The sequence below is a fragment of the Somniosus microcephalus genome, chromosome 18 (genome assembly GCF_052327205.1).
Source record: "Somniosus microcephalus isolate GS21.2 chromosome 18, FLI_Smic_1.0, whole genome shotgun sequence".
In the NCBI taxonomy this organism is placed as follows: Eukaryota; Metazoa; Chordata; class Chondrichthyes; order Squaliformes; family Somniosidae; genus Somniosus; species Somniosus microcephalus.
In genome coordinates, this window is record NC_141004.1 from 69,530,666 (window position 1) to 69,548,249 (window position 17,584).

General features: G+C 47.3%; 1 protein-coding gene across 1 annotated transcript; it reads left to right on the top strand.

Annotated features, from left to right (window-relative positions):
* The first annotated feature begins 928 nt into the window (after positions 1 to 928).
* LOC147105353 (uncharacterized) lies at positions 929 to 15,570 on the top strand. The gene is made up of 2 exons (XM_086011636.1): positions 929 to 1,442; positions 13,685 to 15,570. The coding sequence occupies exons 1-2, from the start codon at positions 1,001 to 1,003 to the stop codon at positions 13,882 to 13,884; spliced, it is 642 nt and encodes a 213-aa protein (XP_085867762.1). The 5' UTR covers positions 929 to 1,000; the 3' UTR covers positions 13,885 to 15,570.
* Positions 15,571 to 17,584: the final 2,014 nt, after the last annotated feature.

Sequence of the window (17,584 nt, forward strand, 5' to 3'; positions counted from 1 at the left end):
TGAGAGATGGAGTGTCTGGGCTGCTGTTATAGGGTGAGTGATGGTGTGTCTGGGCTGATGTTGGAGGGTGAGTGATGGTGTGTCTGGGCTGATGTTGGAGGGTGAGTGATGGTGTGTCTGGGCTGATGTTGGAGGGTGAGTGATGGTGTGTCTGGGCTGATGTTGGAGGGTGAGTGATGGTGTGTCTGGGCTGATGTTGGAGGGTGACTGATGGTGTCTCCGGGCTGATGTTGGAGGGTGAGTGATGGTGTGTCTGGGCTGATGTTGGAGGGTGAGTGATGGAGTGTCTGGGCTGCTGTTATAGGGTGAGTGATGGTGTCTCCGGGCTGATGTTGGAGGGTGAGTGATGGTGTGTCTGGGCTGATGTTGGAGGGTGAGTGATGGTGTCTCTGGGCTGATGTTGGAGGGTGAGTGATGGAGTGTCTGGGCTGATGTTATAGGGCGAGTGATGGTGCAGGTCTCTGAACTTCTCTACAAACCTGCAGCTGGCAGTGCTCTCCCACCCTCTTTGGCCTCCCTCTGCACTATTTTAAGAGTTTCTACCTCCCAGGGAATTAGAAGTTTGAGTTTTGGGGTTCCCTCTTTCTGGCCTCACACACAGCCTGTCTTGTCCGTGGAGAAGAATGCAAACAGTGAGAATTGGTTTTGTTGACGGTGAGAAGCAGTAACAGCGAGGTGTCAGCTCGCATTCCCTAATGGGGATGATGAGCGGCGCAGTCACCCAGCAGGAGTGTCACAGCCTCTGATAACCTGTCCACATCCTTTATCGCTCTCTCAGCATCTGCCACCAGTTGGTGTGCTTGGCAGTGTTTCACATTTTAGTGTCATGTCTCAGTTTAATTAAATGAACCCAGCTGATTGGTTGATTTCCATGTGTAAATTTGTGCTGGGTCGGCCCCTCCCTTCTGTATGGCCAACAATGCTGTCAATCAAACGGCAGGGGCGGGCCACAGCTCACAGTTGTGCAACAGCTGAAGGAAGATTTTTGAACCGTTGAAGAATGGATCGGTTTCGTGAACGCCTCACGCAGCAGTTCGGGAAACCGACCGAGGGCCTGTTGGGATGGTTGGCGAAAAGGCTCTTTGAGAAGAAGAACAGATTCCTGGAGACGAACGCTGTCAAACTGTGTGACATTCAGCCTGACAGTGTGGTGCTGGAAGTGGGCTTTGGACCCGGCCAGGGTTTGCTGGAAGCTGCCAAACGCCTCACACACCCCAGAGGGAAACTGTACGGCCTGGATTACTCAGAGTATATGCTGAATGTAGCCAGCAGGAGGCTGCAGGCAGAAATTCAGGCAGGGAAGGTGACACTGTTTCTGGGCAGTGTGGAGCAGATCCCTCTGGGAGACAGTGTGGTGGACAAAGTGTATCACTGCAACTGTTACTACTTCTGGCCTGACCTACGAGCTGGGAGCAAAGAGATCTACAGAGTCATGAAACCAGGTACAGTGCTGGAGCTGTTTAATTAGTATTAATCCTGTGGGTTGAGAGAATCCCAAATGGGGATGTAGGGATGGCAAGGATGGGAACATACTGTACTCGATTTTGCTGTTTCCTAAAATGTTGCCTTAAAGTCCCAGACACACAAACATTTGACTGACGCATCTCTGATTGTACTGGAGGTTGAGTACTGATTAAATTAGCATTTCGATGTACTAAACAGTTATACAGGGTCCTGGACCCCTTGTGCGCTGTTTATACAAACAGATAGCAAGAGTTTCTACAGCTATATAAAAAGAAAAAGGGTGGCTAAAGTGAATGTTGCCGGGAAACTAGTGGTGGGGAACATGGAGATGGCAAAGACGCTGAACAAATATTTTGTATCAGTCTTTACAGTAGAGGACACTAAAAATATCCCAACACTGGACAAACAGGGGGCAATGGGGGGGAGGAGGAGCTAAAGACGACTAAAATCACTAAGGAGATGGTACTCAGTAAAATAATGGGACTTAAGGCGGATAAATCCCCCGGACCTGATGGCCTACATCCTAGGGTCTTGCGAGAAGTGGCGGTAGGGATTGTGGATGCATTGGTGATTATTTTCCAGAACTCCCTGGACTCAGGAAAGGTCCCAGCAGATTGGAAAACTGCTAATGTAACACCCTTATTTAAGAAGGGAAGTAGACAAAAAGCTGGAAACTATAGACCAGTTAGCCTAACATCTGCGGTTGGCAAAATGTTGGAGTCCATTATTAAGGATACAGTAACAGAGCATTTGGATAAACATAATTTAATAGGACAGAGTCAGCATGGTTTTATGAAGGGGAAGTCATGTTTGACAAATTTGCTCGAATTCTTTGAGGATGTAACATATAGGGTGGATAAAGGGGAACCAGTGGATGTAGTGTATTTGGACTTCCAAAAGGCATTTGACAAGGTTCCACACAAAAGATTACTGATCAAGATAAGAAATCACGGGATTGGGGGTAATATACTGGCATGGGTGGAAGATTGGCTATCTAACAGAAAACAAAGAGTTGGGATAAATGGTTCATTCTCGGGCTGGCAATCAGTAACGAGTGGTGTTCCGCAGGGGTCAGTGCTGGGACCCCAACTCTTTACAATCTATATTAACGATTTGGAGGAAGGGACCGAGTGCAACATATCCAAGTTTGCCGACGATACAAAGATGGGAGGGAAAGCAATGAGTGAGGAGGACATAAAAAACCTGCAAAAGGACATAGACAGGCTAAGTGAGTGGGCAGAGATTTGGCAGATGCAATATAATGTTGGAAAGTGTGAGGTTATGCACTTTGGCAGAAAAAATCAAAGAGCAAACTATTATCTAAATGGAGAGAAACTGCAAAGTGCTACAGTACAAAGGGATCTGGGGGTCCTGGTGCATGAAACACAAAAAGTTAGTATGCAGGTGATCAGGAAGGCCAATGGAATCTTGGCTTTTATTGCAAGGGGGATGGAGTATAAAAACAGGGAAGTCTTGCTGCAGTTATACAGGGTATTGGTGAGGCCACACCTGGAATACTGTGTGCAGTTTTGGTTTCCATATTTAAGAAAAGATATACTTGCTCTCGAGGCGGTTCAGAGAAGGTTCACTCGGTTGATTCCGGAGATGAGGGGGTTGACGTATGAGGAAAGGTTGAGTAGGTTGGGACTCCACTCATTGGAGTTCAGAAGAATGAGAGGCGATCTTATCGAAACATATAAGATTGTGAGGGGGCTTGATCGGGTGGATGCGGGGAGGATGTTTCCACTGATGGGTGAGACTAGAACTAGGGGGCATAATCTAAGAATAAGGGGCTGCCCTTTCAAAACTGAGATGAGGAGAAACTTCTTCACTCAGAGGGTAGTAAATCTATGGAATTTGCTACCCCAGAGAGCTGTGGAAGCTGCAACATTAAATAAATTTAAAATGGAGATAGACAGTTTCCTAGCAGATAAGGGAATTAGGGGTTACGGGGAGAGGGCAGGGAAGTGGACGTGAGTCTGGATTCGGATCAGCCATGATCCTATTGAATGGTGGAGCAGGCCCGAGGGGCTGTATGGCCTACTCCTGCTCCTACTTCTTGTTCTTATGGGAACAGGAGCATCTTAAAGGACACTTCCATGAGAACATAAGAAATAGGAGCAGGAGTCGGCCATTTGCCCCTTCGAGCCTGCTCCGCCATTCGATAAGATCATGGCTGATCTTCTACCTCATCTCCACTTTCCTGCACTATCCCCATATCCCTTGATTCCCTTAATATTCAAAAATCTATCGATCTCTGTCTTGAATATACTCAACGACTGAGCCTCCACAGCCCTCTGGGATAGAGAATTCCAAAGATTCACAACCCTCTGAGTGACGAAATTTCTCCTCATCTCAGTCCTAAATGGCCGACCCCTTATTCTGAGACTGACCCCTGGTTCTAGACTCCCCAGCCAGGGGAAAGATCCTCCCTGCATCTACCCTGTCAAGCCCTGTAAGAATTTTGTATGTTTCAATGAGATCACCTCTCATTCTTCTAAACTCTCGAGAATATAGGCCTAGTCTACTCAATCTCTCCTCAAAGGACAATCCCCCCCATCCCAGGAACCAGTCTGGTGAACCTTCGTTGCACTCCCTCTATGGCAAGTATATCCTTCCTTAGGTAAGGAGACTAAAACTGTACACAATACTCCAGGTATGGTCTCACCAGTGCCCTATATAATTGCAGTAAGACGTCTTTACTCTTACACTCAAATCCTCTTGTAATAAAGGCCAACACACCATTTGCTTTCCTAATTGCTTGTTGTACCTGCATGTTAACTTTCAGTGATTTGTGTACAAGGACACCCAGGTCCCTCTGAACACCAACATTTCCCAATCTCTCACCATTTAAAAAGTACTCTGCTTTTCTATTTTTCCTGCCAAAGTGGATTACTTCACATTTCTCCACATTATATTCCATTTGCCATGTTCTTGCCCACTCACTTAGCCTGTCTATATCCCCTTGAAGCCTCCTTGCATCCTCCTCACAACTTACATTCGCAGCTTTGTATCATCAGCAAACTTGAATATACAGGAATCCCGCCCCAACCGCGATTTTGCCATACGCGGATTTCAAATATATACGGTTTCCTCTCTGCGACAACTTTTGCCAACTGCGGCAGTGAATTTTGCGTATACGCGATTTTTAATTTAGGGTTAAGGTAAATAACATGATTTTATTGCTTTTATATTCTTTTTTATTGTGTTATTTGAACATTTATACTGTATTTGCCAACCGCGGTTTTACTAACCATGGGGGTTTTCAGGGATGTATCCCCTGCGGTTGGGGAGGGATGACTGTACTACATTTGATCCCCTCATCCAAATCATTGATGTAGCTTCTGAATAGCTGAGGCCCAAGCACTGATCCTTGTGGTACCCCACTAGTTACAGCCTGCCAACCCGAAAATGACCCGTTTATTCCTACTCTCTGTTTTCTGTCCGTTAACCAATCCTCAATCCATGCTAGTATATTACCCCAATCCTATGAACCCCAATTTTGTTTAATAACCTCTTGTGTGGCACCTTATTGAATCCCTTCTGAAAATCCAAATGCACCACATCCACTGGTTCCCCCTTATCTATTCTGCTAGTTACAACCTCAAAGAACAGATTTGTCAAACATGATTTTCCTGTCATAAATCCGTGTTGATTCTGCCCAATCCTATTATTATTTTCTAAGTGTCCTGTTAGCACGTCCTTAATAATAGATTCTAGCATTTTCCCTACTACTGATGTCAGGCTAACTGGTCTGTAGTTCCCCGTTTTCTCTTTTCCCCCCTTTCTTAAATAGTGGAGTTACATTTGCTACTTTTCAATCCACGGGAACTGTTCCAGAATCTATGGAATTTTGGAAAATGACAACCAATGCATCCACTATCTCGATAACCACCTCTTTCAAAACCCTAGGATGTAGGCCATCAGCTCCAGAGGATTTATCGGCTTTCAGTCCCATTAATTTCTCCAGTACTATTTTTTACTAATACTAATTTCTTTCAGTTCCTCATTCTCGCTGGAGCCTTGGTTCACCACTATTTCCAGGAAGTTTTTTTGCATTTTCTTCCGTGAAGACAAACACAAAGGCCGCAATTTTGCCGGCACTCAGAGGGCGGGTTACGAGGCGGGTCAGAGGTTAAATTAGTTTTGATTGACGGTGGGTCCCGAACCCGCAGTCAACCCGCCTCCACGCAACTTTACCAAGTGTCGGGTCTGGAAGTTCCGATCAGAGCCACCACCAAGCGGCGGGAGAGGCACTACATAATCCCATTTTAACAGGCTCTTCCCATTTTACCACATTTTCAGCGTGTTCCATGCCGTTCCCAGAACACGCCAGCTGATTGTGCCGGGTTCAGCAACTACACAAATTCTTGACAGCTGCTCCTGCAGCATAAAAGCGGACCTGTAACATGGCTGATTTCCAGATGACAGAACTTTGTTTTTGCCTTGACCACAATGTCTTCACCTTCGACAACCAGTTCTTTACCCAAACACACGGAACAGCCATGGGGACCAAATTCACACCCTAATACGCAAACATCTTCATGCACAAGTTCAGCAAGACTTCTTCGCTGCACAGGATCTCCAACCAACGCTATACACCAGATACATCGACGACATTTTCTTCCTATGGACCCACGGCGAAGAATCACTGAAAAGACTACACGATAACATCAACAAGTTCCATCCCACCATCAAACTCACCATGGACTAATCCTCAGAATCAGTCTCATTCCTGGACACACGAATCTCCATCAAAGACGGACACCTCAGCACTTCACTCTACCGCAAGCCCACGGACAACCTCACGATGCTTCACTTCTCCAGCTTCCACCCTAACCACGTTAAAGAAGCCATCCCCTATGGACAAGCCCTGCGAATACACAGGATCTGCTCAGACGAGGAGGAACGCGATGGACACCTACAGACACTGAAAGACGCCCTTGTAAGAACGGGATATGACGCTCGACTCGTCGATCGACAGTTCCGACGGGCCACAGCGAAAAATCGCATAGACCTCCTCAGAAAACAAACACGGGACACAACCAACAGAGTACCCTTCGTCGTCCAGTACTTCCCCAGAGCGGAGAAACTACGCCATGTTCTTCGCAGCCTTCAACATGTCATCGATGACGACGAACACCTCGCTAAGGCCATCCCCACGCCTCCACTACTCGCTTTCAAACAGCCGCCTAACCTCAAACAGACCATCGTTCGCAGCAAATTACCCAGCTTTCAGGAGAACAGCGACCACGACACCACACAACCCTGCCACAGCAACCTCTGCAAGACATGCCAGATCATCAACACAGATACCATCATCACACGTGAGGACACCACCCACCAGGTACATGGTACATACTCATGTGACTCGGCCAACGTTGTCTACCTCATACGTTGCAGGAAAGGATGCCCCGGAGCATGGTACATCGGCGAGACCATGCAGACACTGCGACAATGGATGAACGGACACCGCGCAACAATCACCAGGCAGGAGTGTTCCCTCCCAGTCGGGGAACACTTCAGCAGTCAAGGACATTCAGCCTCCGATCTTCGGGTAAGCATTCTCCAAGGTGGCCTTCGAGACACACGACAACGCAAAATCGTCGAGCAGAAACTGATAGCCAAGTTCCGTACTCATGAGGACGGCCTCAACCGAGATCTTGGGTTCATGTCACGCTACATGTAACCCCACCTGATGCAGGGTCATCCAGACTCGAGTCGACATTGGCTTGTTCTCTCTACACAGATGCGGCCGGACCTGCTGTGATTTCCAGCCAAAAAAAATGTTTTTTGTCTTTTTTTGTTTTTCATACAGACCCCAGCATCTGCAATATTTGACCCCTTGTGACCCCACCTCATTGTTCTTTGATGTAATGTTTCCCTGACTGACCTGTTTGGACACCATTCACACCTTTGACTGCTGTGATTATCTCTCTGCCGAGGTGCGATAAATGGCAGTTGGAAAGGTTACCTGTAAACATCTGACATGATTCTCTGACTATATAAGCTGTGTCTTTATGCATTTCTCCACTTCACCTGAAGAAGGAGCAGCGCTCCGAAAGCTTGTGATTTCAAATAAAGCTGTTGGACTATAACCTGGTGTTGTGTGACTTCTTACATTTGTTTTTGGAGGTGTTGGAACACTTTTTGCAGGTCTGTTGAGCTTGTAAGTGGTTAAGCTGAGATCCACTTGCACTGTGACCTCCTTGGAAAACCCTCTCTCCACATTGCCTGAGCGCTTATAACTTCTATTCCTCAACTGACATATATACCAGCGGAATGGGCACCATTTATGTCCTCAGAATCGGAGGAAGAGCAGCCACAGCAGCAGCAGAACCAGGCACAACAGCAGCAGCAGAACCAGGCACAACAGCAGCAGCAACAACAGGAGCGCCAACCTTCTCCTCCGTCACCTGGTGCTGCACAGGGCAGAGGGCATCGGCGTAGGGCTGCACGTCGCCGCAGGAGATACCCCCAACACAGGGTTTACACACCAAGGGGGAGTTTCTTCAACGTGACTGAGCAGCAGTGCCAAAGGAGGCTGAGACTTTCGCGAGAGGTAGTCACTGACATCTGCACAATGCTGCACCAACACCTGGAGCCCAGAGGAGCGGGTGGACACTCCTTACCAGTGGCCGTCAAAGTCATCACCGCACTCAACTTTTTTGCTTCGGGTCCTTCCAGGGATCATCAGCGGCATCTCCCAGTCAGCCGCACACACTTGCATCACACAGGTTACCGATGCCCTCTTTGCAAAGGCGCGTAATTACATCCACTTCTCCACGGATGAAGCAAGTGTAACCGTGCGTGCGGTTGGCTTTGCAAATATGGCAGGTTTCCCAAGGGTGCAGGGCATCGTAGACTGCACACATGTGGCCATTAGGGCACCACATCATAGCCCAACCGTATTTGTGAACCGCAAGGGATTCCACTCCTTTAACGTCCAGCTGGTGTGTAACCACAGGAAGAGCATTTTGCATGTTTGTGCCAAGTACATCTTATGGCAGTCTACTGTGCCTCAGCTGTTCAATCCGCCAGACCAACTTTCCGAATGGCTACTTGGAGACAAGGGCTATCCCCTGAAGACGTGGCTAATGACACTGTTGAGGAGACCATCAAACGAAGCTGAGGAGCGCTACAATGCCAGCCACATTTCCACCAGAGCCATCATCGAGTAAACCATCGGCTTGCTCAAAATGCGATTCAGATGCCTCGACAGATCAGGTGGAGCCCTACAGTACTCACCAGCCAGGGTCTCCAGAATCATCATGCACAACATCGCACTGCAGCGTGGCTTACCGTTGCCTGAGGAACAAGTGGCTCAGCGCACAGCCTCCTCCTCCTCCTTGGAGGAAGACCTTGTGGAGGCGGATGTACCAGTTCCATAAGCACGCGAGCACATTGCTGGCCGTGATGCAAGGTATGCACTAATCCATGCCAGATTTGCTTAAGTTTACGAAGCAAACACATGTGGCTGCCACCTTCTCAACACACCATACACCATCTGTACAATAAACTGTGGGTTCCTATCACTCTCACCACCATCATTACAGACGAAATATGCCCCGACACCCTACTGTGACACCCATTTCTGGGCACACATAGGCCAACTCTTTGAATGTTTGCCATCGCATTTCTTTATTACAATGGAAATGACGAAGATAATCTTAAATTTGTATAACATCAAAACACCCAAGTGACTACCCTTGTTTGTGTGTTAACTTTCTCTTATGTGTGCTTCTACGTGGTGCTTCCCCTGTGGCTTCAGCAGATGTGGAGGCACCTTGCTCACCTTCATGCTGCTCCTGCTTCAACACCTTTGGTGGGTGTCCTCTGGGTTTGGGAGCCTGGGAGGGCTCGGCAACAGTCTGCTTCTCCTGCGGCTGTGCAGAGGCTGAGATGGCCATCTCATTTGGGTGAGGAATCTGGGGCTCTGACTGAGGGCTCCGCTATGGTATGGGAGTGTGAGCACTTGGAGAGGTGCCCACACTTCCTTGTTGTCGACCACCAACATCCCTCTCACGGGTCAGCCGCACCTCAGTGCTGGCAAGTGGCAGGAGAGCACCTTGCTGCACTTCAACGGGGCCATGAGGACCCATATCTGCACTAGCAGTCCTCCTCAAAAAGATGTCCATGAAGCTCTGGCCTCTCTGCTCAATAGCTGCCCATTGCTCCTCCAGAGATGTCAGTCTATTCTGAACAGTCACCATCTTTTCCTTACTCTGGCGACTTACTTCCTCCATGGCCGTAGCCATCCTTTCCACGCAGGTTGCCATCCTATCCATGGTGGTGCGTTGATGTGCCAATGCCTCCATCATTGCATTGCTTACGTTTGTGATGGACTCCTCCATTCTTTGCACGCTTGCAGCTACCGTGGATGCAAAACCTGTCAAGAGACTCCTGCACTTGTTGCTGAAGTTCCAGCACCGCTCTCTTTCTGGATGGCCCCAGAGGCACAGGGTCCACATGCAACTGAGCAGAGCTAGGAGTGCCCTGTGGCCTCCGACGAGGACTCTCCACTGCTGTCCCTGTCTCCACCATCTGCTGATTATCACTTGTGAGCTGTGATACACCAGGTGACAACACTGCACTATCTCGCGAATGAGCCATCGAGGTGCGTATCTCTGCGCTGGTGCTGGGTGCGCTCAATTCTGCTGACAGTGCACCCTCAGAGGTTGCAGCTTCCTACTATTACTTCCTTAATAATGGACTCCAGCATTTTCCCAATGACAGATGTTAGGCTAACTGGTCTATAGTTTCCTGCTTTCTGTCTCCCTCCTTTCTTGAATAGGGGTGTTACATTTGCGGTTTTCCAATCTGCTGGGACCTCTCCAGAATCCAGTAATTTTGGTAGATTACAACCAATGCATCCACTATCTCTGCAGCCACTTCTTTTAAGACTCTAGGATGCAGGCCATCAGGTCCAGGGGACTTGTCCACCTTTAGTCCCATTAGTGTACCTAGTACTTTTTCTCTAGTGATGGTGATTGTTTTGAGTTCCCCCCTCCCTTATAGCCCCTTGATTATTTATTATTACTGGGATGCTTTTAGTATTTTCTACCGTGTACAAAATATTTGTTCAAAGTCTCTGTCATTTCCCTGTTTCCCATTATTGATTCCCCAGTCTCATCCTCTAAGGGACCAACGTTTACTTGAGTTACTCTCTTCCTTTTTATATACCTGTAGAAGCTCTTGCTGTCTGTTTATATATTTCTTGCTAGTTTACTCTCATAATCTATCTTCTCTTTTTTTAGTCGTCCTTTGCTGGTTTTTAAAAATGTCCCAATCCACTGGCCTACCACTAACAGTCACACCCTCCTGTCCCTGACCACTAACCAGACCTGTACCACTACCTAACCTAAGGGGTGTGACTGCCTCCTGGATCAAAGTGTCCAGGTAACTCGCCCCATCTCTGATTCCCCGCAATGTCTGCACCTCAGACTCCAGCTTAAAAACTCTGAGCTGAAGTTGCTCAAGATGCAGGCACTTACTGCAAACGTGGTTGTCCGGGATCACAATGCTCTCCACAAACTCCCACATGCTGCAGTTGTGGCACACCGCCTGCACTGCCATCCCGATATGACCTTGATTTATTTAATTACATATAATTAAATTTGTAATTAGGTAACTTAGTTTACAGTGTAGTTTCTTGACTACTTACTTGATCTAGCTTAAATAAAGGGTACTGAAATTAAATATCTACCTGTAACACAAAGTACTACAAGCCCAATAAGAGAAAAAATACTCTGTGAAATTATTCTTTGACATTCTCAGGGGAATCAAAGCCAATGCAGGAGGTCACGCGATCCAAGTGTTATTTATAAATGATGTGATCTCTGCTGCAGTCAAGAACGGGTCCGATCCCTCTTGAAGGCAATGCAGAGAGTCAGCACCCAGCCTACCAGCCGGCAATGTATTCCAGAGGCTCACTACTCTCTGAGAAAAGATCCGCCTAACATCCAGTTTATTCCCACTCTTACACAGTATAACTCCTGTCCCCAGTCCTCCCCAGTCTGTTAAACTGGAATAATCTATCAATAGGGATGCTAGCCAGCCCTTAAATTATTTTATAGATTTCTATCAGATTGCTTCAAAGTCTACGCTACTCCAAAGTAAATAGACCAAGGACCTTGGCCTATCTGAGTAGCTGAGATTCTCTAAGCTAGGAATCATTCTTGTAGCTCTCCTCTGGACCTTTTCCAAGGCCACTATATCACCCACCATGTGAGGGAACCAAGGTACTGCAGGTGTGGTCTGACCAGCAACCTGATAATGACAGAATGGTGTCTTTTGATTTAAACTGATTAATACACCCGAGTAACCTGTTAGCTTTAGCTACAGCTTCTCCGCATTGGTCATGAACCATGAATCAGACATTCGAACAGAACAGATTTTATTCGTTGACAAACAGCAGTACAGTGACGTAAACAGTAAATATGACAAACATAAAAATATGGCTCTAAAGTGGTGAGCTGTGCTGCATTCTCAACATCTGTATCTTTATCATCACGTCTGCATTTGTGATCTGGATTCTAATTGGTTCATCATTTTAAACAAAAACAAAATGCTGAAAATAGACAGCAGGTCAGTTAGCACCTATAAAGAAAAGAGACCGGTTAATATTTTGGGTACAGTGCTACCTCAATATTAACCTGTCTTTTCTCTTTACAGACGCTAACTTACTTGCCAGAGTCGGTAATACAATCTTGAACATTCGAAGTGCACCATAGTACAGGCCGACTTCGTTGCCATCACATAGAGCCTGTGCAATGAATATGCACAAGACTCAGAAGGCCTACAGATTCCAAGCAAATAGGACCATAGCTGCACAGTGTAAGTGGAGTGATACTGACACAAAGGCCCTGATAGTGACAGGCAGGTCACTGCAGGTAATGCCGGCAGGACCTCATTTATTTTCTCCATTTCCTGGTAGGATTGAGAAGGCTGGCTGGCTGTCGCACGGGAAGGACTGCGCTGGTAAGGCACAGCCGAGGAGCGGAGGAGAGGGAGGGAGTAATCTTAGGTCAGGGGTGATCGTGGATGGAAGCTTGCGGGGGAGATCAGAGGCCGGGGTGAGGGATGGAGATCGTGGAGGTCAGGGAGGAGATCAGAGGCCAGGGGTGGGTGGCATGGGAAGATGGTGGCGGTCGGGGGAGACTGTGGCAGTCGGGTGCAGTTCAGAGGGGAGTTGGTGGAGCTCAGGGGGAAGGAAGACCAATCACAGGGACAGGAGCAGGTTTGCTTGGGGGCGCTGGGGGAAGCACTCCTGCTACTCCTGGCCCACAAGCAGTGCTGGAAAGTCACCAAAAGCCCACTGATCATTGGCTCTCTAGTGTCAAATGGTCACTGAAAGTGGTGGCCTGTAAAACCAAATTCCAGCAGATACTGCCCTAAGGGCAATGATTGATCAGCCATGATCTCATTGAATGGCGGAGCAGGCTCGAGGGGCCGAATGGCCTACTCCTGCTCCTATCTCCTATCTTCTATGATGTTATTCTGGATCGGGATGTTAATTCATCTCTCACAAGGATACATTCTCTGAGGCTCGGGACAGACTGTAGAGCCTTGCTAGCAGCGAGTGTGGGTCAAAAAAAAATTGAATCAGCAAGTATTTCCCAGTTAAAAGTTTGCCTCGCTGTAGGCCTGCCAAACTCTTGCTTGCATATGATGGGATTTTTCAATTCCAGGGGATGGTCCGCTCACAGCGAGCTGTTTGTCCATAGAAAATGGGCACACCTTTTTGAAGTTGGCCTGCCCTGCGGAGAAGCTAGATTTAAAGCTCACTTGCCACTGTTTTGTTTGTAGCAACTGCAGGGTGATTTTTTTGGTTGACCATTTTTGACCATATTCTACTTTTTTGGCGGCTCCGTTGTGTTCATTTTGGTAAGGGGGACAAATTCTGCAAGTCTCACTTGCCTGGAATCCTGGCTGTTGCTGCTCCTGCCCCCAGTGTAGCCAAGCAAGGTGGGAAGGAGGGAATCCCTCTGGAGATTCTCAGTGTGCGCCATGACCTGGATGAAGAGGAGGTGTTAATGAGGGTGCACCATCCTCGGGTGTAAAGGCACCTCGGGGACCATTCAGAAAGGGTGTTGCTGTACAGTCTCGCCAAGGTGCTGTTACTTTCTCATTGAAAGCTCTTGATATTGTGATTACTTCTTCAAATACCTTCCAATAAAATACCGATCAGAAAATTGAGTATTTATCTTTTATTCGACAGGTGGTCAGATGGTCACCACCATAAACCTGGAGGCTCTGGAGAGGGTGGTTGCTGCTGGATTGTTAAAGGACACAAAATGGCCACCTGAGCCATACATGGAGGTTCTCCGTGACACGGGATTTGTTGACGTGCGTATGGAGGACAAGCAAGACGAGGAAAAATCCTTCCAGGCTATCTTTGCTACAGCAAACAAGCCCTGAATGTGCTGTACTCTATGAGCCCTGATACCTGAATAACTTGCATTTGCTGATGATATGTAATCCTTTAGCAATATGTAAAAATAATTCGAAACACAATCACTTATACCAGTTATATTCCGCTGATCCCAGACAGGTTTAAAAATGTCAGATACACGGAATAATTTCACTACGAGCTGTGCTGCTCCTTTTGTGAAGCCGTACAGTAACTGACGGCACCATACTCGGACCCCAGGCCGATATCAGTAAACATGTATGTTGTCCCAGCACAATTTATCCCCACCTGGCCCAACAATCCAAGTTGGTATCCATAGTAACCCATTGATTGATCAGGGTTCTGGTACTCTGTGCCGTGCAATGGTTCCCCCCCCATCCCCACCCTACCCCCCCAGTCAAGGTGGACTTCCTGACCTGAGGTGTGCTAGCAGGGGCAGAAGTCAGGCAGAGCCTTGGCACTTCCCCACAGGGAGGGAAGGAGACTGAAGAGGTTCCACATGCCCTGCTTTCTCACACCCACTAGCAGTCAGAGCGCAGCGTTACACGGTACAGGAGGAAGGTTGTTTGATCATTCTCTTGCCTGGCCAACAAAAAAGGACTTAAAGGGCGCGCAAATACATCGTAAATAGAGGAGGATTAAAATAAAATGTCAGCCCCGAAATTGCACTCGGCGGCATAGCCACGGAGTACACCGCCGACCTCCGAAAGGAATTCGCACTTATGTGATGCAAGGCCCCACATGGAAACGTGCTGTCAGATGCTGCAGTGTTGTACACAGCCTGGTGCATCACAGAGCCGAGGAGCGCAGCGTAAAGCTATGAGGTACCTGATGCATCCAACATGCTGAGAATGGTAAGGGGCTTGATTCCTTCAGAGTTTAAGGAAACGTCCGTTTTACTGCACTGTACTCCTAGAGGCTAGGTGGTACTATTGACATTGAATTGAATATACGTACGTACGAATTAGGAGCAGGAGTAGGCCACTCGGCCCCTCGAGTCTGCTCCGCCATTCAATAAGATCATGGCGGATCTGATTGTTCCACATTCTTGCCTACCCCGATAACCTTTCACCCCCTTGCTTGCTTAGATATATTTGCAAACTTTTGCAGGAAGAATGCAATTCCACTTTTTTAGGAAAGGGAAAAGACTCACATTTTCTAGCAGATCTGCAATAAAATCGCTAATTATCTAAACTTTTATACTCTGGAGTAACATTTTTTACATTGCAATCATTCTAACAAAGTTGCCCTCTACATAAAATGATTTGATTTTTTTCTTTAGAGAAAGTAATCAATGATTCAAATTACGTCTTAAAACAAATATATTGTGGCAGAGCCACTGAGGGACTTTGAGCAACTGTACATAATTCCCTTTAACGAGGTTTCGCTCCAACCTAAGCCTGTACCAGTCTGTTAGTGATTTCTGTGTTTGTACATACTGTTTGCATGCACGGGGCGCGGTCCCTTTAAGACTGCGGCAAAGCGCGGGTAAACGCGATGACGTCATGCCGCTAATCACGTGACCACCCAAGCGCGGGAAAAACATGATGATGTCATGACGCCATCCATGGGACCGCCCTGGCAGTCCTCGTGGAGCCTCCGACCAGCAAAGACCTGTTTTCGTGGTTCTCCTGTATTGCTCTCGACAAACTGTTTAAACTCGATAGTTCTGCATTAAAACTTGTTTGTTTGATCGCCTGAGTCAACCTCCGTTCTTAGATAGGAATTTGGCAATTCCTACAATATAACATTACAATAATTTTTTTTAATCGAGTCATGCTATTAATTCCTGAACTTTTCTGTTTTTGGGGGGTGGTGGGAGGTAGAGACATGAGTGGAGAGGGAGCACGTTACTTTCAGAAACTTGGACCCTTTCTAAAGCTGAAAGGACAAAGAGAGTTCTAATTAAAGGTGTTGCGTTGTGCTAACAGGCTGCTGCGCCTCTTTGCACCAGCTGTGAAATATTCATGCATGGCAGTTGGTGGGCAATTAGCCCAACTCTGCACCAGCAATGAGGATAATACAGTCGGAGCAGATGATTTGTCAAGTCAGAACTCAGAGTATGTCATCATACCTACCGCAAATTCTGCCCCATTATTTGCCGGGTATCAAATGTGCTTGCACTCATTGTAGCCAATAGAAAGAATGAGAAAGTTCCTACAAAAGATTTTGGGAAGTGAGGAAGAGGATTAGATTAGAGGGCTCATGTGGAGAAAATGATCTCCAATATTTTGTACATTCATATTATAAAAAGTTTACGTATTTTTTCACTTCCTGGCCTGCATACTTCAAACGTCACACGCAGTTTAATATAAATTTCTGAATCACACGAGAATGAATCCCAAGCTAGATTTCTTCACCCATCTCGGGCTTGTCAGCGTCCCAGCCCCACTCCCAAGCTGGCAGGCCAGATTTCTTCACTTGATTTTAGGCTTATTGATGTCCCGTTCCCTACTCTGCAAGATGCCTGGGTGGCGTTTCCACCTTTCATCCCCCACACCAATTTCTTTGTTGCTCTGTGACAACTTACCATCCCATCCCTGCTGGATGCACGTGGCCCAAAAAAGAAAGACTTTCATTTCTATAGTGACTTTCATTTCTAGAGCACCTTTCACGACCTCAGGACGTCCCAAAGTGCTTTCCAACCAATGAAGTACTTTTAAAGTGTAGACACTAATGTAATGTAGGGAACATAGCAGACAATTTACAGGCAGCAAGGTCCCACAAACAGCAATGAGAAAAATGACCAGATAATCTGTTTCCGTGATGTTGGTTGCACTATAGATATTGGCTAGGACACTGGGGAGATCTTTTCCGTCCATCTGAGAGGGCAGACGGAGCCTCGGTTTAACGTCACATCCGAAAGTCGGCCCCTCCAACAGTGCAGCACTCCCTCAGTACTGCATTGAGTGTCAGCCTGGATTATGGCTCGGGCTGTAGGCCTCTGCCCCCATCTCTCCTCTCTCTTGCCACCTCTTCCCTATGGCCTATTGGTCTCTGACCCCATCTATCTCTTTGTCTCTCATTTTTTCAGATACCCGTGCACTGCCTTTTGCCCCAAAGCCTGCTGACTCTGCTCAGTGACCCAACTCTTCCTATATTTCTCGCTTTTTTTCCAAACTTGGGCGTCTAAATTTAAGTGCCTTGGTGTAGATTAAAAGATATACGTGTTCCAAATTTTAAAACTAAATTAATTAATTGAGATGGGAGACCAGGCAATGTGTTGTTGTTGCATGTGGGAGCTGGTGGACACCATTGAGGTCCACGGCGACCACATCTGCAGCAAATGTTGGCTGCTCGAGGAACTTCGGCTCAGAGTTGATGAGCTGGAGTCCGAGATTCAGACACTGCGACACATTAGGGAGGGGGAGCGTTACCTGGACACTAAGGGCTGCATTTTGTCACTGGGGAGCTTTTGGAGGCGGGACTCCCACTTTTTGGGTTGTAGTCCCGCCTCCATCAACTTGTGGCCAACCCACACTAATTTCCCTTGATTGACCTTGATTGACCCACCCAGCGAGCTCAGCAGGCCAATTAAGGGACACCTGGTTACTGGTGACATCAGCGATTGACATTTCATCTGTCAAGAGGTTTTGACAGATGAAAAATCAGCGTTTGACAGCTCTGTGAAGCTGCCAAACGCTGACAATCTGTCTTCTAACTTGAGTCCTTCTACTCAGACTCAGTTAGAGATCTCTCCAGACCAGA